General features: G+C 37.5%; 1 protein-coding gene across 1 annotated transcript in view; it reads right to left on the bottom strand.

Annotated features, from left to right (window-relative positions):
* Window positions 1-1,428: 1,428 nt before the first annotated feature.
* The window catches only part of adcy2a (adenylate cyclase 2a), a 53,341-nt gene continuing 29,033 nt past the window's right edge, over window positions 1,429-25,736 (bottom strand). The window contains exons 4-25 of the mRNA XM_063488498.2: window positions 20,333-20,482; window positions 17,172-17,320; window positions 16,875-16,986; window positions 16,100-16,227; window positions 15,575-15,733; window positions 15,251-15,383; window positions 14,979-15,155; window positions 14,845-14,888; window positions 14,572-14,652; window positions 14,245-14,314; window positions 14,016-14,113; window positions 13,776-13,860; window positions 11,138-11,275; window positions 9,973-10,092; window positions 9,681-9,865; window positions 7,745-7,829; window positions 5,465-5,623; window positions 4,389-4,535; window positions 4,108-4,218; window positions 3,892-4,006; window positions 2,576-2,700; window positions 1,429-1,587 (exon numbers count right to left, since the gene is read on the bottom strand). Coding sequence (XP_063344568.1) covers window positions 1,435-1,587; window positions 2,576-2,700; window positions 3,892-4,006; window positions 4,108-4,218; window positions 4,389-4,535; window positions 5,465-5,623; window positions 7,745-7,829; window positions 9,681-9,865; window positions 9,973-10,092; window positions 11,138-11,275; window positions 13,776-13,860; window positions 14,016-14,113; window positions 14,245-14,314; window positions 14,572-14,652; window positions 14,845-14,888; window positions 14,979-15,155; window positions 15,251-15,383; window positions 15,575-15,733; window positions 16,100-16,227; window positions 16,875-16,986; window positions 17,172-17,320; window positions 20,333-20,482 — 2,724 coding nt within the window. The 3' untranslated portion in view covers window positions 1,429-1,434. The remainder of the gene's footprint in view (window positions 1,588-2,575; window positions 2,701-3,891; window positions 4,007-4,107; window positions 4,219-4,388; window positions 4,536-5,464; window positions 5,624-7,744; window positions 7,830-9,680; window positions 9,866-9,972; window positions 10,093-11,137; window positions 11,276-13,775; window positions 13,861-14,015; window positions 14,114-14,244; window positions 14,315-14,571; window positions 14,653-14,844; window positions 14,889-14,978; window positions 15,156-15,250; window positions 15,384-15,574; window positions 15,734-16,099; window positions 16,228-16,874; window positions 16,987-17,171; window positions 17,321-20,332; window positions 20,483-25,736) is intronic.

Here is a 25,736-nt window from a genome sequence, read left to right as displayed (position 1 = left end):
AAGGGTGTCCATTGTTATAGCACATCCTGTTATAAATTGCATGAAAGCAATGTGTTTATACACATCTCAAGTCATTTATGCAACTGGCCCCAGATTTTCCATTTTCAGCAAGCACTGACAAATCTGATCAATGTCCTAATGACTTCAGTCAATGCAGCCAAGGAGAAACTGGAAAGACTGTTTTGGAAAACACCGCCCTGCATGAATATCAGAATATATTCATAGATTCTACTTTTCATTTGTTTTTCCTATTATAGTCCTAGACTGTTTGTAAAATACATCTAAGACTTGGTGCTTCTAACAAGGTCGATGGACTTATGTACACATGGTACACCTTGTTTTCTGGCTTTTTTTTTTCTTTTCTTAACAAGACACATTTTACCTTTGCAACAGTGGCTGTGACATTTTCACTTGTATTGGTTTGACCTTTGCTTTCATTTCAACATCAGATTTTTCATTTCTGGCCTTTTGTGTTACCCTAAGACTTTGCTTGAGTTGGGGAAGCAGGTAAAAGTTAGTAGTTAATTCATAACCTCTGTCTTTGGGGCGCCAAAGTCTTTATAAGAATCTGCTGAAAATTGTTGCCATGCAGTTATTTTTCTGCATTCATATGATGCTGAAATTACACAAACTGAGTTCCCAAATGGGAGAACACACATAAATCCCCTTCAAGTGAGAACAGCAGCTCAACAAATCCAGCCAAAACTGTGATGTAAGACTTGCTGAGTTGTTGGCGTCTGTACACAAAGAAATGGTAGAACAATGAAAATGTTTGGTGCCAAGAGTTGGTAAATGGTGCATATTTGTTCCTCGTTAATAATAGTACTGGATTGTAACCATTAATTGTTGTCCAGATAGCATGCTGAATGTTGATTAACATGTCTGGTAAAGCATTTAAAGCAGATAAAAGTACAAAGACAAGAAACTGTCTTCCTAACTCTGGAAATGCTGCCATCTTCGGGGCATGCAGAGTCAAAAGTTATTTGGCATCCAAACTGTATCCTGTAGGGTGAGATTGGTTTTGATGCACCTTGCTGATAAGGGGTTTCTATGATAAAGTAACTACCACAAGCCTCCCAGAACTGAGGCAGGATTTTAATTCAGCCCATTGGAGATTTTCACTCTCATTGAACTTGTACATTATTACATCAGACTGACTTGTGCAACTGTGTTTTTTCCAGCTCCCACATTCACATTACAGTATATTTTTAGGTGTTACTGCCTATCTCCTGTACATGCTACACTTACAGTTACATAAGTGACAAAATGTATACTACAGCTGTGGCATAGGTAATTTGTAATGCAACAGTAAATGTGATTTTTACCTCCTTGTAGATCAGGTCCCTTTATGCCCCACACTTTATAAAAGCAGCACTGAGAAATTCAAACCTCTTCAATCTGAAACAAAAGTCTTCATGCCTGTGTAAATCAGGCTCAGGGCATTACGTTCCCCTGTGACAGTGACCGAGTCATCTCCGTGTGCACAAAGAAGGTCCTAAGCTCTCCTTTGCCCTTGACATTGATGATGCCTCTACAAGAGCACATGTACCCCAAGGTTAGAAGGATGTCACTCGTCTCCTCCGTCACCTGCAGGGAGAACCAGATGGGTGATGTCCATTTTGCTCATCTTACATGACTGAATTAAATTCCTACAGGCAAAAATACTCAGCTGTCCACGGGAAAATTCTGCTGACCATTAACTCATCAGTAAACAGTTCTTCTTCGATGCAGTGCTTCATTAAAATCCACTGACAGCAGGATTTCGGTTGGATACCTCTTGTTTAAAGTCTAACATTTACATTCATTTTTAGCCCTAACAGCAAAACGTGTGAGTCAAGCAGAGTTGCCAACACTGGTGCATATTTGGATTCAGTCGTTAATAGATGAAGAAAACAAAAACATAAAAATTCAATGTGTAAGTTAAAGCAAAAGAGTACTCTGTCTCCCAAAGCACAAAGATGAAATACTGTGTGAACAACAAGCAAACAATATTGAAAGCCTGGGAATTTTACCATGAGTAAAAGTGACATTCTGGTAGGCAATATCAATGCTACTTTAAAAGAAATTGTCTTATTTCTGCCTTCTATCTGTCTTAAAATATCAACCGGCAATCATGGAATGCAATTGCGAGCCCTGTAGTTGTGCCGCACTGCACAGCAGATGGCTCTATCAAATGTGTACAGGCCGCGAAATGTAATACAGCCCTCTGAAGACTGAATGATTGCCACAGCCACATGCCATGCAGCAGGTGAAAAACCATTCTGTCTTATCAGTGCTCAGACATGACATAAAATAGGATTTGACGATGCCATGTGATGTCAAGATGATGACATGTCCTTGCTGTAATAAATGGCACATAAGAAAGAAGAGTTTTATCTTTTTAAGCATCCGTATTGCCATTTAAATGTCTGCAGTATGAAGAAGGAGGTCTGCTGGTCCTTTGAAAGAAACTATCAGAATAAAATACCAGCTGATGTTTGACAGCTGTCTTAACATTTAGTATTGCAGTGAATAGGCAGGGTAGTGGGGTTTTTTATTTATGTCTTTAAACTCAAATGTTCCCCAAATCATTTACCTGTATTTTCCCCAGGACTCCGGTGCTGTCCATTCTGCTGGCTACATTCACAGTGTTTCCCCAGATATCATACTGGGGTTTCTGGGCCCCAATGACTCCAGCTATCACTGGACCATGGTTAATACCTGACAAAGGAAACATTTTAGTAAACCTTTCACAGCTGATCCTTAAGACAGTGTCCCTATTGCTGCCATTCATTTGGAATTACCTTATTATTTTATAGTTACAAATATAAACTGCTTTTTTAGATTTCCTACTTGTTGAAAATGTATCAAAATAAAATGTTGATACCACTGATTAATTATTGAGTGCTGCTCAAAGCCGACTTGAGCAGGAACCATACTGCTTTGAGAATGAACAAAGATTTCACAAGATTTCATCAGAACATGAAACGGAGGGCGAGCTAAATGCAGCTCAACTCTTAATCCCCAGCAGTCTGGAGGTTGTTCACAGCACTGAGATGACACTGGGCCTCTCTTTGACTGAGCTTCTGACTCAGTCTCCAGATTGTTGGAAATTGCAATCTGCTCAAGTGTGCAGGAGGCGCATACAGTCTCACAGCCACTGGTTCTGTCCAGTCCCAGTGGGTGAGGGTGTGTACGGCTCACTGATGGAGCATTTTCAGCCCCATCTGGAAGCAGCAGGGATGTACAGTTACTCACACGCACACTGCTGAGTTAATGGTGCATCCCATGCTGAGATCTTAAGACACAGGTTGAAGGTATCGAACTCTGACTCTTATTGCACAGAGGGAGCTGGGGTATGCCTGCCTGCTGTTCTACCTCTTATTTTAGTCTTACTGCATAAATAAGTGTTATTGTCTTGTTTTTTTTTTTTTTCAAACATCTGTGCATTTCTCTCACTTTCTGTCAAGATAATAAAATTACTCTACATCTTACTGGAACTCTACACAAAAAAGGGATGCATAGAGGCTCCATGACAGTGAAATTTCAGATGTATTGCAGTCAAGCTGATTCCTGGTTTGTACAAAACTCTAGAAGTGGGATTCCAGAAAATATAATAACAAAAAGAAGGCAACGAGGAATGAAACTCTCAACCCACTGCAGTGATAGTATTTTGTTACATCATGTCATTTACCTGAAATGAGCTGTGGAATTTAATTAATTAGTTTAAACCACTCATTTTCAATTCTCATGTGAGGTCAGTACACTTAAATATGTGAAAGATTACAGTGTAGTCCTGTATATATAAAATATTATCTATCTATCTATATGTATGTATATATATATATATATATATATATATATTTCTATTGTACACTTTTTATTTAATTTCAGCTTCTCTGCATAACTCACCAACTCTGAGTTTGAAGTCATTGAACGAGTGTTTGTTGATAAGATCCAGTTTTCCCATCAAGGCAAATGCAAACTCTACCATGGTCCCTATGTGCATATACTGCCTGTCATGTTCCTGGGAAACATAAAAAAGCACAACTAGAAACACATTAGGTTCTTGCATAATGTGCATACGGCAGTCATACAAAAATGATGATGTCTTTGTAATGGGCCCACCTGTGATGTGTATTCAGGCCCTGGCGATGTGTTCAGCCCAGTAGCAGCCATATAAGTGCTGCCAATGGTCTTGATCTTTTCCACACCGCTGAACTTTGGTTTGGAAAGCAACTACACATGGAAATACAAACACAGCTCAACCAAATAAAACCCAAATTTATAGCAGCACAGACAATAAAACCTAATTGTATGAATCTGTAAAAAGCAATACTCTTCACTGAGTGAAGCAGTGCAATGGTATCACGGTTTCTGTCTGTTTTTGTGGTGATCTGGGTATTTACCTCATCAAAGTCAGCAATGATTTCGTTGAGGAGCCTGAGGCACTCTAATCCTTCTTTGTTGACGTCAGACTCAGTGTAGAACTCTTTAAAGTCTGGGATAGAGGCAAACATGACACACACCAGGTCGTAGGACTGGTGGTACAGATCCTGCATGACAAAGAGAAGCAGAAGACAGAGTGGAGTCGTTAGCTTGTGCAGGTGCAAAACAATGCTGTAAAATTTGTTATGAAACTGATAAATTACAGATGAAGAGATTTTGAAAGACAAATATGGGATCTGCACCGCATATTGGGGGTTTTCTGTGTTTTATTCAGACCTAAGAAAACTTCACAACAAGTAAAAATCAATCACTGGGCAGCACATGAAACATAATTGACAAATTAAAGGAGGCAAATCACCCAAACCACCATCCAAAAAAAACAACAAACAGTTGCTTTAAATCCCATTAGAGCATCTTGTTCTTGGACCCTGTTCAAGAACAGAAATGAAGTCAGCTGCTGACTCGTCATTCAGGATTTCTGCAGCAGATGCTGCTCTCCTGTTTAATCTTACATGACCTCCAGGATGCCACATTATCTAAACTCCCTCAGATCTAAAACTTCACTTTTCCCAGCTGACACTGTGAAAAGTACTCAGGGGATGTAACAGGATTTACAGCGATGAATGAGTCATGCGAGGCATCATACTAGCTAATTAATCACTGTCACACTACAAAACAAGTGTCAGGTTCATTTAAAGTTTGCACTTTCAAAATAAAAATCTGAGCTTTAGCCCTTGATATTTTAATAAACAACCAATGAATATTTCAGTTTAAATTAATCACACATTTTAAAACAGTGTATTCAATATTTTGCATTTGACAATTGTGTCTTGATATCCTGAATTAAACATCCTGTTTTTGTGATGCATCAGCGAATGAACGCAAAAGAACTTTGCCCATAAACAAGCACTTTGAAGTCCTCTGTGTAATTCTACATTCATTAGTCCTGTAGCTATTGTGAAAATAAAATCTGGATAATGTTACATTTACATTAGTTATTATTATAAAAAAAACACCACACATTATAAATTCCTACCTCATTCTTCCAGTTACGGGCCAGGAAGTGCTCCGCGACATGCGCGGGCAGGACATTCTCCAGCAAAACGCGGTTGAGGTTCTCCATGGTTTCAATCTCCTCACACTCCTTCTTGAACTTGTTCTTCCAGAGAAAGTCTAACCTACAGTAATATTCATTCTGTTACAAGAGGACACAGAGGTAAAGAGACTGAAGGTATAGCTGTACAGCTTTCTTCCAAGAAGTCACAGAGAAAAACAGAAACAGCCACAAATATGGACACCAACAAGCCTTAGGACATGAAGGACATGAAATGTAAAAAAAAATGAAAGAATTTAGGCACATTTACAAAAACCTCATACAGTATGACTTTTGGTCAAGGCAGACAAGACTGAACCAGTGATTTTTGCAGCTTTGCTTAAATGATGTAGTTACTTCACCAGTGTAATAACAAGGCCTTCTTCAGAGCCCAAGATCAGGAAGGACAAGTGGAATAAAATGTTCCAGGATCAGGTAGAATTAAAGGCTCTGATGGGATTGATTATTTTTTTTCCTTTTCTTCAGCACTCACACCTCAGGTAGTCTGTGATGGCAACTCTAGTCAATCCTGTTTAACTGTCATATGCAGTGAACTGATCTGGTAAATAAAAATCACCAACCAAGGAAAAACGTGCTCGCAGGATGGGACAATTATGATCAAGCACTGCAGATGACCGGATTGGACAACACAAATATAACCACATGTTTCAGCCAGCAACAAAAATAGAGGCAGTGATTTAAAAACTGTGTGTACACAAATCAGAAGCGCGTGTAACACTTTAGATATTAATAAATAGAATTTATTATTTATGGTGCAGATATAGTTACACCTTATGGTAGAGAAAACTACTTCAGTAATTTGTATTCTTGAAATACATTTAACTCTCTCTGAAAAGCACATTTAGATAAAGGGACGATTTGCTAACAGTTTAAGTGTCAGTATCCAGTTCTGTTGTAGCTTTTCAGGACATCCACAGCATCCACAGTGAAAAACATTTCCAGCAGCCTTGCTGACAGTACACAGTAGAGCCCAGCTGATCAGCTCCATCCCATTTAAAAATGAAACAGCAATATTCCTTTGACCATGCCTGCTCTCCCTGAGTGACAAAATCCTGAATGTGACATTATTCTAACCTATGCAAGGTAATACACCTTATTTATGATATACTGTGTACATGTATAACAAAAAAAAGAATCTGCATTTCTTACGCAATATACTGGCGAAAGACAAACCACTCTTTAGACGCTTTTAGCATCAAGGTCTGAGCAATCTTCCAGGATGGTGATAATATTTTCCAGAGAACTGAGTGGTCAATAGGAAGTAACGATGTAGCTGTTAATTTGCTTATCTTAAACATAACCTGCTCCATAGCACTTTAAGCGTATAGGTTACTTCCCTAACCAAAAAATCCTTCTTCATATAGTACAGGCCTCGGGCTGATTTGTACAAATATGATGCTCCAATTCTAGTACATAATTAGAACAATTCAGCAGAACCCCAAACAAGTCAGAGTAAAGAACATGTTACTCTCCAGCCTCTGGTTTCTCTCTCACTACTAAATCTCAAATTACATCTGAGTAACAGCAGACTTGCTGATGTAAATCGCTGCCCCTGAGTGACTGAGGGAGGTTACACAAATTGGTCTAAAGATGCCTCTCTTTCAGTGTGTCACAGCAGCCAAAAAGCTTAACCATTTCTACCAAGTTCACTGATTGATTTTCACTTAGAAGATAAATGAGAGCCACTGTTTTTTCCTCACAAAGCTCTGAGATAATAAAGAGATACAGAGAGAGAGGCAGAACCAGCAGCATCAGAGCTACAAATTTGTCTGCATTTATAATCATCCAAAGCATCGCTGTTGTGACATATAAGAAATCCATGAGTCAGGTAAAACGTTAGTGGCAATAAAATGTGTTAATCTATGAGAGACCATTAAGGGTCAAAGAATCTAAAGGAAGGTAGGTAAAAGATAAGGCTAAAGCTTAGCAATGCTCTCAACATGCTTCAACAGCCAAAAGACTAAAGCTAGCAGCTGGTAAGAACACATCACAAGGGAAATTTTTTTTTGTTTTTTTACATTTTGCAAACACAGTCAAAATAACTTTCCATCAACATCCAAAACCCGCAGCTAAAAAGAATGGAAAAAGTCAAATGATGGTGTAATAATGGCACACAGACGAAAACTACTTTTCTTTTAGCGATAAACTGTGCAGCAGGAGACAGATGACAACACCATTCAGACTATTACAGCTTAGACTTACCTGCCTGGCAAGCACAAGCAGAGTGATGAAGAAGATAAAGAGGGATATAGAGCCCATAGTCTTCAGGTCTTTGAGAACTCCTGGTCTTAAAGGGCAGGAAAAAAATAGACAAATGTTTTTGTAAGATAAGAAACAGATAAAGACAGAGATAAAATGTGACTGAACAACAAAAAAAAGAACAGCAAAAGAGGGCTAGAAAACTAAAAGTTATAGACGAGAAAGGGACTTTAAAAAAATTTGATTGCAGTCAGTAGAGATGTCTAGCAGAGCGTTTTATTCCAACCTGTCACTTAATTAAGACTGTTGCTTCTGCTTTGCTGTGACAAGAGCTTGTTTACTGGATGCGTTTCGGAGGGGGGTTAGCCCTCCTGCAAGGGTGGATCGACTAGAGACATTTCTCAAGAAGGAAAAAAAAGGCAAGTGTTCATGATCCTCAGAGATACAGCTCTGCAAAAACTCTTGAATATAAAACTTCAGTCTTCCACTATCATAAAAAGCAAGGCTTTATCAACGTAGACTCCCATACAGTCCAAGCCCAAAGCATATTGGATGAAAGCTGATGCTAAAAACATTTAAACTGTCAAAAGACCTGCATTCTAATATAAGGAAGCACATTTTACATTTTTACTCTTAATCTTATCTGTGCTCGAGCTCAGCAAACAGCCGAGAAAACAGCACGCAAGTTCTGCATTTACCTGGCTGATTTGATCAGTTCTCTACACAGACATTAATTCACCACACTGGTCTTAACACAGATGGGTTGGTTTGAAGAAAAACTGGAGATGAAAAGTAGACACACTGCAGCTGTGATTCTTCTTCTTTTTTAATTAAAGAAATAACAGCTGTTAAGATTTTTCCAACTAGAAAAATTATCAAAACTTTTCAGATTTATCAGTTTTACAGTCTGGGACAGTAACGTCCATAACCAGACAGAAAAGTGCCGTCCTTGGTGGGAAATCAGACAATTTAGACTTTAGAAGTCATCTGCTGACATTTATTTGCTCACAAAGAAGAAGCTAATGATGCTTTAGACGTCAAAAAATTTTATGTTAGAAATTACATTCAAAAACCTGTCTTCCAGCTCAGAAGAAATCCATATTTTCTAGTGACGTTACAATTGATGTCATAATCTGTTAGGGTTAATTCAGTTATGCTCATCTATGGGGGAAGATTTGTCTCTTCATGTCCCAACATCTCTATAGTCTCTCTTAGCAACTCAGCTCAGCCGTAACTTGGGGGACAGAGCAAAAACTTCCTTTGCATGAGTTAAATAATAACAGCCATTTAATACTATGTTGGCAAGTCTGAGTTTATCAAATACTGGGTGACATCCTGAAAGATGGGAGCGCCTCTGATCCAATAATAGAAAGATGCCTTGTGATGTCTCAACTTAACATGAGTAGACACAGAAACAAGCATAAACATTTTGGTGCCATTTATTTTACAAGAAGTAACAGTAACTCATAAAACATATTTCTCATACTACATCATGTTTATTTGATTCTTATATGCTACCTATATATAGACACTTGTTCTTATAAAGTTTGGCACTTTCTATCATATCCTTTCATCATGGCATGATTAGCTTTTTCCTTTTCTTTCTGCATGGGTGGATGCATCATGGCACATAGGGAAACTATTCAATGAAGCTTGGTCTCTGACTTTTTAAATATAGATTTTAACTTGTCTACTTCACTACTGAACAAGTGGTGCATTAACATTTTACTGCTATAAAATCTTAAGGTAACCCATCCACCTCCTCTTTTATCTTAGCATGCCTTATAGCTGCAAAAAAATATAATTTACTATTTCTCAATTTGCTCAGAACTTTCTGCTCCCTCCTCGGGCTACCATCACAGTCTCCTAACCCTCTTTGACTGTTTTCATCCATCTCATGCTCCCCCCGAAGTGTTCCTGTTTTTCACTTTAAGCCTACCTGTCAAGGCTTTCGGTCTCGTACAGAAATCTGCTGTATTCGTCCAGCAGAGAGGCATGTGTTTGTAGGATAATGACATTGTAGACCACAACTGCTGTCAACATGATAATCATCTTCAGCTCGTAGTTTATCCTCAGGAACACTGAGCAGGAGATCAGGCCCAGGATGCAACTGTAAATTAAATACTATACGGAAGGAGGAGGAGTAACTGTAAAGTTGTACAAAAACAAAAACAAAAACCTAAAGTAACAAATTTTTGAATAAAGTGTGATGATGATGATGTTTGTCTTACAGGAAGGTAGAAATTGTTTTTCCCAGAGAGGGTGATTAGTTCCTCTTTATTGTAAAACAGTGTTTCATTGGATGAATTGTAATTAGGAACTGGAGGCAGCGCGCTGTCTTCCAAAAAGAACTAGAAGAAAAACACAAAGTCAACAGAAATTCAGGACCACAGAAAACAATCCAGGGAATTGTCATGCAAATTATAAATACGCTTTCTCTGCCTGCCTCTTTGCACATCAGCATGGGACAAGATGAAGTAGTCTGCATTAGACTTGCAGGAGGAAAATAGAATCTTGTTAGATAAGAGGCCAATAGTGACAAGCATTCAACAACGTCGTTTAAAGTGAACCTGCAGGATAAAATGAGGATTGGCTGCTCCGCTGAGCAAAGCCAGGTTAATTTGGTTCATACGCCCTGAGCGACTGACCCAAGTTAGACGCAAAATACGATTATAATCTCTGGAATCGATTTGTGTGAAGGTCTAAACCAGGGTCCTGACATTGTGCTTTATCACGCAGCTTCCTTTCAAGCCTCAGGCTTCCATCCCACCTTTGTCTGAGGCTTTATGTTTTGATGGGCTTCCTTGTCTACAAAAATAAACCTCAATCAGATAAATCGGAAAATAAATATAGAAAATCAAAGCAACGATGTAAATATTAAGTACAGCATTCAGTCATCACTGCACGCAAATTGTCTTGGCACTTTTATGAAATGCTGGGTAAACAATCTTCTGGTCTGAGGAGCCAATTGATAGACTCACTGCAAAGAAACAATGCAATATATTTGCTCTGCAGTTAAATATTTTTCAGGCTTACTTTACAAGCAAGAAAAAAAAGAAAAAAGGAAGAGGGGAGGGGAAGGGCATATTAATGAATGCTACATAACAATATTTTCCATAGGCTCTAAACATGATGACTGACTTGCTTCTTGCTGCAGTAAATGAAGATATCATTTTTATATTATTCATTTGTATTCTGCAAGGTTGTTAAGAATATAATTTTAAAGAAGCCCATTTCTTTTTTGTGAGATAACATGCCACATTTTACTTTCTAATTATGCTGCAGTTACAAATAGCACATGTGTTATCAGAAGGACTGCTATATATATTCCTCGTAAAGCCTGAAAAGTGTGGTCCCACCCCCTCAGTGTAGTACCTGCACATAGAAAAAGCTTACCATGTTGAAGACTGCCATTATAAGTATTAGAGCTGTGGTTGTCATGGTGAGAGTGATGCGGGGCCATGGTTTGTTGGCAATAATAACTGATGACCTCAGCATCCACATCCAAGAAGTGGAGGTGCTTTTACTGCAGTGCTGCAGGAACACGTAGACACACAAGACACAAATGCAATAAGGTATGAAAGAGCTGGGATATAATGTCACAAATATGTCACATGCAAAGGAAGCCAGAACGATGGACAAGCTAGTTACAATAATCTCAACAACCAAGTGCTAAAGAGCAAATTCATTGCTTTTGTTGACTAAAGATAATTAGTGTGACATAAACTAAACTAAACACAAGTTCAGACACAGAAGCAACACTTTCTGATTAACCTGTATGTCCTCAGCAGGGCAAAGGAAAAATTTCGAGAGCCATATAATGATGGAGAGGGTTCCACTTAAGTTCATAGCAATTAATTCCAACATTTTAATTTCAACATAAATGAAATAACAGAGCTGCAAAATTACAACTTTAAGTGACTTTATCATGAACAACACTGTTTAGAAATGATCACCAATAATAATTTTATTAGAAACTACTTGTAATAGTACCTGTGTTTCTTTTGTTATTATTATAATTAAATAAAGACAAAATGGGATATTAACTAGATTCAAACCCTGGTTCAAAAAGGAAATTAATATTATTTAGAGTCACTTTAGAGCAACAGAGACTGTGCAATCATGCACCTCATTTCTAACCCCGGCAGCACAACATAGCCACTTTATACTTAATGTTTACTGTTTATTATCAAAGATTTATTGAAATCTTCCTGTGCCAGGTCAGTTACAGACAGTTTGTTCCATTGTGAAGCAATGAGAGCGAGAACCCAAATCGTTTATTTGATTATCTCAGAGCAAATATCAGAGGATCACTAGGGCTGAGTGGATGTGACATTTAAATAGCTCAGAGATGACAGACTATTTTATACCACAGGGAATATTGGAAATGTAGAGTTAGTGAGGCAATCATTTTGGTCTGAAATCAAGATATTTGTGGACCATTTTGTTAGAACAGCTATTTGGATGCCTAGAACTTAAATGTAAATGATGAATGAAGTGAAATGAAAGCATTTCAAGTTGATCAATGTAAGAGACGTGAGTGCTTACATAAGATTCAATTAGTCACTTTTAAATAACTTTGCTACTTAAGATAAAAGACTCTGCGGCAAAGATTTCTCAAAGCAAAGAGATCTCCCTTTTCTGTATTTCTGTTTTTCAATATATATATATATATATATATATATATATATATTTTTTTTTTTTTTTTTAATTTAATTTTCTAAATAAACAGAAGCTTTTTTCAGTGACTAAAAAAGGCTAAGTCTAAATAGGTAAAAAAAACCAACAAAAAAAACTGACTAGTCAAAGATGTTCAGTGCTTCCAATCCAGGAAAGAAATTATAAATAAGTATTATTTAAATGTGAAATCGTATCATATTTAGTTTATCTAACTCACATGAGGTATTTGACATGTGGTCTGACAAAAGGAATCATAAAATGTACCGTAGGCTGATTCTGTATTATCACACAGTAGCCCTGCAAGGATCTTCCTGAGATACTGTAAATTTCCCAATAAGTAGACATTTTCATGACACGACATGAAACAGAGCACGAACCAGCAATGCCAAACAATGCTGATAAAAAGGCAACAGGTTGTTTATAAAGTGTTTTTTCTAGTTTTGTCTTTAAAGAGTTCAGCGACATCCATGGGGAGCCGAGGTCAGAACCAGCAGCTGATGCACACTTACTAAGAATTAAAGCCATCAAAGAATGAGTGAGGTTGTAGTACCTTCAGTTTTTTATGTCATTTCATTACATGTCATATTGAAATGCCTGTGAAAACACAAGTATTAATGTAAATTAAACAGACTTTAATAAATATCTGCAGCCTCACACAGAAGACAAAGTAAATCTATTAACACAGATCAGGATCTCCTGGTAAATACAGTAATGATTTGTTTTGTTTTGTTTTCTACACATTGTACAGATCAGCTGTACAGTTTTTATACAGTGGAAAAGTTTGTGATAATCTAGCCCTTCACTCCACCGAAACAGTAGATTTATCCTGAGAACAGCTGCCTTATATTAACCCAAATTTTCATGTTGTTTTCAAGACAGAAACAAATGCATTAAACATGCACTTACATTGCATTACTTTTGTTAGTGATTTCTAGAACTTTCACACTCCCACCGGCGTATTTTCTGTGATTGCAAAATGCAAATGTTCTGTAATGATTTCCTGAAACAAATCATTCCACTAGAAACAGGATGATAACAATGTGTGGCGTAAAATTTGATGATTGCATCCGTGCATGTAAATGGCACCTGGGAAATAATACAGAATAACCGGTGTGCTCTGGACCATTGCCCCAAAGCTACACCAAAGTGGCACTTGTGTTGACTTAAGGGTCACTTAATGGGCTGCTAAGCTGACCAGAGAGGCGCTTGGATCACTCGTGTGCCTTTGGAATGACATTAGGATAAACATTAAGAACACAAGGGCTACATTAAACAGCAGGCCTATCCACTGATGTGAAAAGACCAAGTAGAAAGATGCCTGGAGGAATTGACTTTGCATAAAGACACTACTCACCAGGAGGTGTCCAATGAAACATATAAAGAGGATAAGGGAAAGGATGAGAAAAGCCATTCCAAAGGATATTCCCAAGATTGTTGTCCTGCAAAAAAAGTTGAATGTTTAAACTCTGAAACGAAGTTTAATCTGTTCCACCAAACAAAGCTGTCCCCTTTACAAACCCGCCATACTGACATTGATTAAAAATGTTTTCAGTTCTAATATAAAGAAATATAAAGAAATATAAAATGCACATACTTTGGCAATACCAGAATCTGCACAATGAAAATGCAGAAAAAGATCAAACAGGCGCAGGTGACATAGTATTTAAAGGCCGGCAAGTTTGTTGCTCTGTACTGAAAAGATTAAGAAAAAAATGGTTAGGCATTATAAAAAAGACGTTTAAATCCTGCTTCAAGAAATTTCTCAACTTAGACATGACAAATTTATGTAATTTACAAGATTTACAGCTTCTAAAGCCTCTTACCTCTTTCTCTAAGGATTTGTTGTGAAAGAACAGCGATATTCTTTGAATGTCCTCAGACTTCAGCCACTGTCTGGAAGCATAAAAGCAGTGTTATAGACTGGATTAAAAAGAAAAGAACATTAAATAAATGAAAACTAAATTAAGATAAAAGTAGTATGAATATAGGCATGAATTAATTAACATATTGTGTTTTAACACAGCCACGTTCATTCAGTTGTACTATTAGAAAACACGACCTTATGTGCAGTAGGATAATCTATAATATGCTAGGCTGTTCTTGGAGTATATTAACACGAGTAATACATGTTTATATGTGTGTAATAATACTTTTGTGACGTTATTCCATCAAAAGTCCTGATCATCCTCTCGTTGAGCTCCTCCTCAAACCGTTTTTTCTGAGACTTGGTCCTTTAATGGATAACAAAATAAGAGACAAGATATCTTTTATTTTCACATAGCATTAGTGACTCACACTTTAAAGCTTAAAGCAAAAAAAAAAATGTTATCAAAACATTTTGTTGGCTGTCCTTATAATATAAAAAGAGATGAGGATAATCCTGTCAAAGGAAATAGTGCGGAGCTATAATATGAGTAATTTGCCTTTCTGATCTCCTCTGGAAGTGATACTGCCCCATCTTCACGTCCTAAACACAGTGCAAGAGAAGAGAGACACGTTAGCAGCTACAGATTAACTGACAAACAAGAAAAAACATGTACAGAAAGAAATTACACACAGCAGTATTGATCTTCCCATTCTCATTAGTCATGCTGTCTCTGTGGTGCAGGTTTGCAAAGGGCTTCGCTGCTCCCCATGACTCCAGATAGCGGGTCATCCTGACAGAGGCTCTCATCTTGGCTCCATCTAGAGTGTTTCTGGGTCGGTAATGATGCTGTGGGCTCCGCCGCTCGACCTGGACAAACATGTTTCGTGTTTGAATTCTCATGTTGGTGCGTTTTCTTCTGTGTCCAATATTCTCGTTTACTGGATCTGACATGTGTGTGATACCTTTGGGTTAATGACCAGATATGTGATGACTCCATGTTCCTTCAGGTAAGGATCTCTTTCTTGTCCATCCCCATCTTCCACCTTATAGGCACCATTTAGGTGTTCCAGTGTCACTGAAGTGATGTGGACTCGCCTTAAAGGGAACATTTGATAAAAGAATGGTTTCCTCTGTATATTAACAATATATCTGGACATTTATTTGGCATAATTTAGCAAACAACAAGCCAAACAACACTGGTCCAGGCAAAATATGAAGTAGCGACATAATTTCATTTTTTGAAATTCAAATGCCTTACAGTATGTTTTTATATGCTTCTCACTTACCCTGGTACACCGCCTGCCTCCATGTGATTGGCCAGTGTGACATCATGTGACCAGACATCATACTGCCATTTTTGAAGTCCAATGACACCACACAAGACATTCCCAGAATGCACTCCAACACGCATGTTGATGTCAACCCCTGTGGCGTCCCGTACTTTCCTGTCATACATCAAAAAGTTGTGTTTTGTTAATGTGGAGCAGGAAAAAAATAATGCATGCCATCTAGCCTGTCAGAAAACAAGAGCAAATGCCTAACTCTGTGACATACAATATATGCTGCTTAAAAAAAACTAAAACAAAACAGTGAAAAGTACTTCAAAAGCTGAAAACAGCAACAACAATTAGTCCTTTGTTTTCATTGCAGGTCTGCTAATCAATACTTTAATACTTATTTCTGTTTTCCAGTAACCACACTAACAATCTGAACATAGTCACAACATGTTTTTGACATCAGTGATTCATTCACCAGGCTGAACTATAGTGAATGAAATTGGAAAAACAATTTTACTCCATGGCAGCACTTACTTAATGGCCTCACACATGTCTAGACCCATTTTTACACAGTTTTTGGCGTGGTTCGGCAGTGACTCTGGCAGGCCGGACACACAGTAGTAACAGTCACCAAGGATTTTGATCCGCATACATTCATTTTCCTGCATATAGAAGGGTGAAATATAGTCTCTGATACACAAGGTCAGGTAAATATCAAAATGTTCATTTATAACCCTGCTTCCAAAAGCTAGAACACGGTGTGAATTATAAATAAATAAAATCTTTTTACTTTTTGAAATCAGTTTGTCTGATAAATATCAGTGACAGAAACTTATGTATAGAGTGAAAGTGAAGACTACTGAGAAAAGAGATCTATTTTCTATCTAGGACACTTTCAGCACAAACTGTATGGTATCTAACCATCAAATAACTGAGTACAAGGTGTTTGCAGGAATTTTAAAAAATATTAGAGAAAATTGAATGTAACCATTTTGCATGACATTGCATTAAAAGCTGGTTGTGTTACTCCTCATTGAATGCTACTGGGCTAATTTTAGTATGCAATATTTTCATTCAAAGACATTTGTTTGACTGGCATGGATGATTCAAGGGTGCAGGGACATACATGAAATTTTAAGAATTTCTAACATGTGACTAAGAATTTGTGAATTCCACACTTCACAAATTTCCTAGCGAGTAAAATACTTTCCAGTAAAGCAGTTTGAGAGGTAAACTCTGTTAATCTAAAGAAGATCAGCATGTGTTAGGACAGTAATTCATTACAAGAGCAGAGCAGGCAAATGTTTACCTTAGCTATTTGGTCAAATTTGCCAAACAGTTCATTCAGCATGTGCACAAGTTCTCCAGGTGAGCAATCACTGGCCAGTCGTGTGAATCCTACTATATCAGCATAAAGTATGCTAGAGATATAAAAAACAGTAATGGATACACTTTAATGATTTTATGGATTTTACAGTTTAGAAAACATCTGATTTGAAAATATACATTAGTATGTACCTACTCTGTATGTAAATTTGACCTATACACAAAATACAGAACCACTTGGCTACAATACATTTGATTTAAAAAAAAAAAAGATACATGCCTGACATTAGTGTGCCTCTGGACATAGAGGTTGTGAAAATTGTTTGTGTTTTCAATCTGGCCAAAATTTGGACCCTTTAATCTCTGGATGATCTCCGCTTTCATTACACGGGCAATGTGAGCTGGCAGCAGAGACAGTAGGAGACGCTCCTAATGGCAGAAAACACAAAGGAAAAAAAGAAGTAGCAGTAATGCAGGCAGGGTCAGAAACATCAAGAAAAAAAAAGCTGATTATTATGTAGTTTATTTATTTATTTTTTTACCATGAAGCACTTAAATGTATGTGACAAAGTGACGACAAAATTAAATAGTTAAATTCAGGTCATGTACAGTAGTTGGTTAAATCACAAAGCAAATATGACATATGCATAAACATAACCTATTTCTGTTAACTGTGGAGTCTATTGTCTCAGGGCCACATTGATTCATTGCCCCACAGCTGTAACTTAAGCAATAAGCAGATAGCAGATGGTCACATGAAATATACATGCATATTAAGTTTAGAAAATGAACAGCAAAGTCAGTTAAACTTGCAATATCACTCACTCCAGTTAGCAAACATAAGCCACTGTGAATCACTTTCACCTGCAACAAAAAGACAACTCCCAGAAAGGGAATGCTTTAGCAGGTAGTGACTGCAAGATACTGGTGCTCTCTCCTTCTCCTTCCTTGCTGATTTTTTGCTAGTTTTGCTTTTTTGGTAGTGTCCTTTTCACTACTGGGAGTATGACACAATATCTGCAGCCCCCTCAGGTTGTATAGGTAGGCCAGCTTCTCCAAAGTGGCGCACCCATACAATCGTTAAAAGACGGTAAGGTCTGCTATGTCTCCCAGCAAAGTTTCAAAAGTATGGCTGAGAAACCAGGAGACGGGTAATGATTCCAGTAATGATTGACCAGTATCTGCTCCTTTGTGAAAGGAGAAACAGGAGGAACACTGACAGAGCCCCCATGATGACCTTTAGTGAACTTTTCATGTATGTTTTTGCCCAAAGACTACATGAAGGTGGAATGAGGTCCTTTAGTGGAATCTGTGCTCACAGACCAGAGCATTCTAAATGGTTGATGCTTCCTAGCTGGACACATTGATATTCCTTAAGTTTAACTCACTTTGTGTTATCTATACTTAATTTCTATGAGGTGTATAAACTAAATTCAATTTAATGTATAGGTTTAAAGTTAAACTAGAGTGCATGCATTAGGTTGCTGGCACAGAAAATGAATTCATTGCAAGTATTCATTACTTTCTTGCAAGCCCTTACAATTTAAATTCAGCCTTTTTTCACTTCTTTCTCCTTTATTTTCTCAGGTGTCTCAGATGGCTCAGACTACTGAGTCTAACCTACAGTACCTAGCAAGCAATTCACCTTTAGGGTGAAGAGAAGCTGGGAGGAAATGCTTAATTAATCCAATATCAGCCCAAACGTGACAGCCAATGATCATCATCTTTTTTTCACGCTCAGAGGATTTTATGTGGAAGAGAGGGAAATTTTTCTTGTGAATACCGCCAGTGATTTTGGTGTATGATGAATTCCCATAGTCCACTTGGACCACTCATAATGAAAATGTATGCACTCACTGTACTGCAGAGCACTTTGGATAAAAGCATGCAGTGCAGCAAACAGCATATATTATGAGTGCAATGAGCGCCCAGGAGGAATGTGTCTCTGCACAGTTACTACCATCTGTCACAGGCAGCAGCAGCACTCCAGGGCTACTGTGAGATGCTCCACCCTAGACATTTTCAGCTTTCCTCGTGGCACTTCTAACACCACAACCTGCATTTACCATATGAAAAACCAGCTCAACCCTAAGCCTGGGCTTTCACAACAGCAGCTGGATTCACATCATCTCACTAAATAACTCACCAAAACCTGTAGTAAAAAGCTAGCCAGATCCCAGAGTCTCACATCAGAGTGCTTTAATCAACACTTTGCTAATACTATCTCACAGGATGCTGTACCACTTGAAAGTATTAATAACAAATTAGTACGTATTATTATATTTCAATGCTTCCAACTTTGCAGGTAGATGCAGAGAAAACACAAAGACAATGCAAGCTGGGACAATATCAATAATAGAAGACACATAATGTCAAAAAACAACTAGCACGATCCAAAATGTGAGTGATGTGTGTTCACATAAGAAAACTTTTTAAAAAATCATAGAAAATATTACTATTAAATGCATATAAGAGGACCCTGAGGATAACAGGTATCTCAATGAGGATAATTGTCATAAAAAACCAACTATAGCAATATAGGCTGAGATAATCACACACTGACATCATTAACAATTCTCACATTCTGCACGATGTAGCCCTGACAAAGTTCTCTGTCGTTGTAACTCAGAAGGTAGAGCAGCTCATCTAGTAACTGGACGGTTGATGGTTCAATCCCTGGCTGTTCAAGTCTGCATGCCAAAGATACTCAAATACTAACAGAAAGCACTTAAGCATAATAAAACTGATTATATGAACGGGTCAATTAGGCAAGTTGTATAAAGCGCTTTGAGTGCTCAGGTGGAATAGAAAAGTGCTATATAAGAAGGAATCCATTTATCCAGAGCTGATTGATTTCAATAATTTGAGTGTTAATATAAAGAGTGTCATTTTAAGCACAGGACACAAGTGCTACTTTCAGCTGTTCCCATATTCACAAGGCAGCTCTGCATGTTTTATATGGCAGATTTTTATTTAGTTTTTTTACACCACATATCTTTCCTGACACAAACTCATTGGGATTTGTGTCTCCTCTTGGGATCAAATTGGGGATCTTTCACTTGTTAGGCAAATGTGTAAAACACTCAAATACTCTATGGAACCGCTAAGTGTAGCATGTAAGTATGACATAAAAATATATAGGAAAGAAAAGAAAAATAGAGGAAAGATGAGTTAAGTAGCAGTGGGGTGTTTGACTCGAGTGCATGACATAAATATTCAGACTAGATTATAAGATAAGTCATTCTAACAAGGCTCCAACATTTCCCCATGCCATTGTACTACACTATATTACTAAATTAGCAAATGATAATTAGAGGTAATGTTTAAAATCTGAAAGTCATTACTGTAACAATTATTGTAATGAACAGCACCATCATAAATATTTTATTGCCTGGTGTTCATTGTTTCAGTGTTTTAATTAAGTGTTATTAACTACTTTACCTGCTGTCTCTTCTCAAACTCCAGTTTAATTGGGGACTTGATGCAGTTGCAGGTGTCCTGGTAGGTCTGTTTGAGTGCCAGCTCCATCAGGTGCTTATGGTACGCTCCAGCCATGTTGCCACACATGAAAATGATAACATTGGCCAGAATCTGGGAAGGAACAGAGGACAATAACATTAAAAAGTGTTGTTAAGCTTTACTATATATATGAAATAGTGATTACAATACAATATAAAGAATTTATCTCATATTTAGAATCAGTCCATTAAATAGTTCCTGTTATAGGAAGGCCTAGCAAAGAAAGTAAAAATCAACCTAAAGTAAATATTTTCCTCAATGGTACCTGATCCTATGGTGAGATCTTGCAGTGGCATCAATAGGCAACACTACGTTGTATTCAAAGGTAATGTGGCATATAAATACACATCTTTCATTTCCAGTTATTTAATGAAACATCCTGTGCCTGCTGATGACTTTAAAAAGAAAAATACAATACAATAAGAGAATAATGGCATTGGATAAATTTGACACCGCTATACTGCCCCTGCTCGGTTGTTTATTTCCTCTCACTTCAGTTTTACAATGGCAACACAGCCTCTACCCTGCAAGAAAAATACAGAAACACAAATAAGGGCAACCTATGTGACTACATCCCGTCTATATAAATAGACTCTCCCCTGAGTTCAGGTTGATCGCACACAAAAAGCCCTACCTTAATTAGAATTGTTGCAGCAAACATCACATGCCACTACAAGCACTATTTGACAAATGGTGGGTTCAGTTGAGACAACTGCTCTAAAACATGGATTGTTTTGAGCACAGTAAGGCTTAATTAGATTTGTTTATTGTAATAATGAGAAGCCAAAATCTTTACACCCATAAACTTTACGACCCAATTTCCTTCGGGGTCAACCTTCAGGATCAATAAAGTTTTATTGAATTGAATTGAATTGAATTGAAAGTGTATTTAGTAAAGTCATTAATAAGATGGCCAATCAGTATTATTAATACATACTATGTATTAATATGCATTTATGCCAGAAATGTCTTTTGTGTCCGCTACCTTGCGCTAACCAAAGCATTCAGCTTATTTTTAAATACACTGGCAATAAAGTCATAGTAAAGAAGATCTTAACAGTCTCCCATTTATATTTGTTCATCTTTATATCAGCTGCAGATTGACTGCTGGGATGTGGTATGGAGCAGCGGTCCCCAACCCCCGGAGTCGTTTGGTACCGGGCCACGAGAGTTGAGGCTTGGGTGTGAAATTTATGGTTTTCAGGGTTTTTTATCGTTTTTTGTCGTTATTTTTTTTAAAATCATTTTTATCATTAACTCAGTTTCCCTGGGTCTTTTCCCATGTGTTATGAATAAATCTTCTTTTCTTTGGTACCAGTACCGGTACTGGTTTTATTTTGTTGTATTTATCCTATACCTTAAAGGCCGGTCCATGAAAATATTGTCGGACATAAACCGGTCCGTGACGCAAAAAAGGTTGGGGACCGCTGGTATGGAGCATGTTCTGTTTTTCAGTCCACAGTGTTGCTGTGACACAGACTACAATTTTGAATAAATGCATTGTCATTTCATCAAGTGCTACACATGAAAGTTCATAATTGACAGACTACCTCAAAACCAAATTAAGTCCTGGCTTTAAAGCATTTCTAATGCCTAACTTTTCAAATGTTTACAATATTTTGGATACATCTTTCTTTCTCACTCTACAATGTGAGTGCATTTTGTATTCAGCAGATAAATGACATAGTATGGCAAAGTTAAGCCAAACTTGTGGAGAAAACTTTCACCTTTTTGACTGTGGCAAATTGGCTCAAGTCAGAATTGACATTTACTACCCTGCTACTTTTAATGATTCAAAAGACTGGAAATGATGTCTTCATTTTTCATACATATAAACACCACAAAACAAAACAAAATCTTGAAAGAAAATCTTTTATAGAACATGTCCTACTTCAGAGTCAGACAATACAAACCATGACACACAGGGATAGATGCTCTCCACTATAAGCATGGAGTGCAAATTGCAGTCTGTCCTCAAAATTAAGACTTTATTTCTCCGCACATTTCAGGAAAAACGCAGGGCTGCACTAAACAAGAAGCCCCATTAAAGGAACAATTTGGATGTTTAAAGATTTGGATGTGTAAAGACCCTGGAGCTCTGGTAACCTTGAGTTTAACATTTCGCAGCTATACAGCAAATGGGTAATTTAATGGTTCTTCCCCATTGCTTGAAAAGAAATCTCCCTCTCCTTCACACTCTTGCATGCCTTGTCTCATTCTCACTATTTCTCTTTCACTTCTATTCTCCATCTTTGTGTCTTTTCTCTCCAGCATAATGTTGACCTTACTGTCACAGTGACCATTGTTCTCTCTTTTTGGACATAAATATGCCCAACAGACTTGCATCACAGCACGAGTAGAAGCTGGTGACCTTTGCAAAAAGGACGTTTTATTTTAATAATAACAGTCAGACAAGAAGAAAACAAAAATGTCTAAAAACCACAAAAACTAAAGCCTTCCTCATGAATTTTATAGCTTGCAGACATCTGTACTTTGCTTCTAGTAAACAGCTGAAACTGAATTTAAAGTTATTTTCCAAACAAAAGCAAAAAACCCCTATGTACCCTTTTTACAATGCTAAATTATTCAGTATTTTTATTTGACAGCTTAAAGGCAGACGAGGCAGCTGCACACACAAGTATAAAGCAATTGTAACCACCTGCAGCAGAGTCTTCCTACTTATCCATCACAAAAAGACTACCCATCAACATTTTCTTAACCAGGGTCCAAGGCAAGCAATACCTATAAAACTAGTGAGAGCCAATAAAGAAATATTGCAGTGAATCATACTGAGGTGAAAATAGTATAAACTATGCATATATTGTCTCCTTATTGAGAAAGCTGTTTCCCTTAATGTTTATGTGACTACACCAGAAATGTACCATATCTCTATATTTGACAAAAGCAAACATCGAGGCCAGTAGCCAAGTACATGAGGTGACCTGCTGTCTGGATTTACTTTCACATCTATTCAGTGTATTTCAAAAAGACATCCCTCTTCCTCTCTGCCAGGGCTTTTTTCTGCACATTGAAAAATACTGAAAGAACACAAAAAACATTTTTTTCCCTCTATATCTTTCTTCTAAAAGATATAGTATGCACAAGCTTGGCTTTGTTGATCATCATCCATTTTCAATGGGAAAACTGACAAAACAGCTAGAATCTGGTACTGTAGAACAGTTTTATAGGGTAGATCGTTGAATAACAGAAAAAAGCCACAAAAAGATGGATAGGGGCTTTTGTACGGTGGTTTATAGAAGCGCTTTAACCCATAGACTGTATATAATATTTTAACCCTTTCACGCATAGTGGTCACTACAGTGGACAGCTATTCAAAGGCTGTTTTCTTGTATTTGTGTCAGTGTTGACGTTATACTTGTACATAAACCTCTACATTGGACACTGATGTGTCACTCCATACCCTGCCACCCACTGGTCGTTTAATGTTACTGCAGATGTATGGCGTGTTTCATTGTAACTATTATTATTTAACCCTGTCATGCATGAATTATGACAACCTCAATCGGGGTTTTTTTCTTAAGTATTTTTGATGAATAAAAATACTTAAGGAAAAATCCTGATTGAGGTTGTCATAATTCATGCATGAAAGGGTTAAAATTCAAGTTTAAAATTCCCTTATCATACCAGCATATTTAACAAATAATCTATTCAGGCACATCTTTAGAGGCTGGTTAACATAAACTTTGCTGCACCAGAGCCTGAAAAAAAAACAGAAGTCATACAGAAATTTTCAGTATGCAAAACCTACATCTGATCTTAAATGCAAATTACTTCCTATTGTGTGTAGCTGAGGTCGATATATTCAAATGGCGTGTACTCTTTGAAGACTAAAAAGAATATTTTCAGGCGCAATGTCAGTAAAGTTACTATACTTGAAATCTAAATGCAAAGAAGAGTGGGTGCATTTAATTTGCATTTGAGTTTATCCTTTTATGCAGGTATGTGATATTTTACCAATATGTACTCAATTGTAATATGTGCTCAACAGATTACATTAAGTTAACATAAATATTACTCTATAACCCAACTCTCACACTGACTACTTACAACCCATCTCAAATATCCAACCCAACATCACAGCAAACCTTTTAATACACACATCAGTCCACTGTTTCAACTTCACACTTTGCCTCTCCAAAACATGAAATAGACACACATGCTGAAATTTCATTACTGCATGTAGACATTTTATTACCAGCAATGGGAGATAATATATTAAAAGCCACAAAGTCAGTAGTGAGCAAAAAAGGTATGAAGTACCTTGGTGGCTAATATGTATTGTGTTAATAATGTCTGTTTAAACACTTTTCCATGATTGTTTTCATGTTGGCTTGAAATAAAATATTTCCCTCTGCTGTTCCTGCAGATTACTGCAACTTACTGCAAATTCTACTCTTGATTTGGAGAGGCATAGCGCGAAATGGTCACGGTGGACCGGCGTGTCTATTACAAGTTTTTCCGTGAAACTGGGTTGAAATATCAGCTGTGTATAAAGGCTGGTGGTGCAAGTCATTTGTACCTCAGTGGTACCCAATTACAGATAACAGCAGGGTTAGGTGAGAATCACATCTCAAGAGCTGTGAGTCCTGCTGGGATTATCTAAAATTAGGAAACTTCCCTTTCTGAATGTTATATTTCTGCCATGTTACTGACATGTGGATGGAGAAGGACATTAGCGTGCAGATGAATCTTGTTTTTACTGTACATCAGTGACAGATGTCCACCGGTCCTGTCTTCAGTAGACCCTCAATAGAAATGACCACAAGCACAAATGACAAATAGTAACTTAGAATTGAAAGGATATATCAAACTACAGTAAGTTCCACCAGCATTTTAACTCTGTACACTGTTAAAATTTACCTAAAATGAGTCGTGGTGGTAGGCAATATCCAAATACAAAAAAACCCCCCAAAACAAACAAAATAACTGCCAGTGACAAAGGCACAAAAACAGGAAAAAAGATCTGTGAGCACCTCGTGTGAGCAGGCAATCTACTCTTTTCCAGCTGAGGAACCAAGACCTCACAATTATAGGAGCCAATTTTCATCCCAGCTGCTTCACACTGTAATCCACCCCACTGTGAACTGGAAGTTGTGTCTGGATAGAATCAACAAGACAACATCATCTGCAAAAAAGCAAACATGATTCCAAGTCCACCAAACAAGACACTCCTTAGACCAGGGTCTCAAACTAGAGTCCTCAAGGGCCGGTGTCCTGAAACTTTTCCATGTGTCCCTGTTTGAACACACCTGAATAAGATTAGTATAGTATTAGTATAGAACTTGACTGCATGCTGAAGTGGCAA

Source organism: Pelmatolapia mariae, linkage group LG10_11 (assembly GCF_036321145.2).
Source record: "Pelmatolapia mariae isolate MD_Pm_ZW linkage group LG10_11, Pm_UMD_F_2, whole genome shotgun sequence".
In the NCBI taxonomy this organism is placed as follows: Eukaryota; Metazoa; Chordata; class Actinopteri; order Cichliformes; family Cichlidae; genus Pelmatolapia; species Pelmatolapia mariae.
The sequence above is the reverse complement of the archived record's forward strand: the minus strand, read 5'-3'. Positions and strand labels throughout refer to the sequence as shown.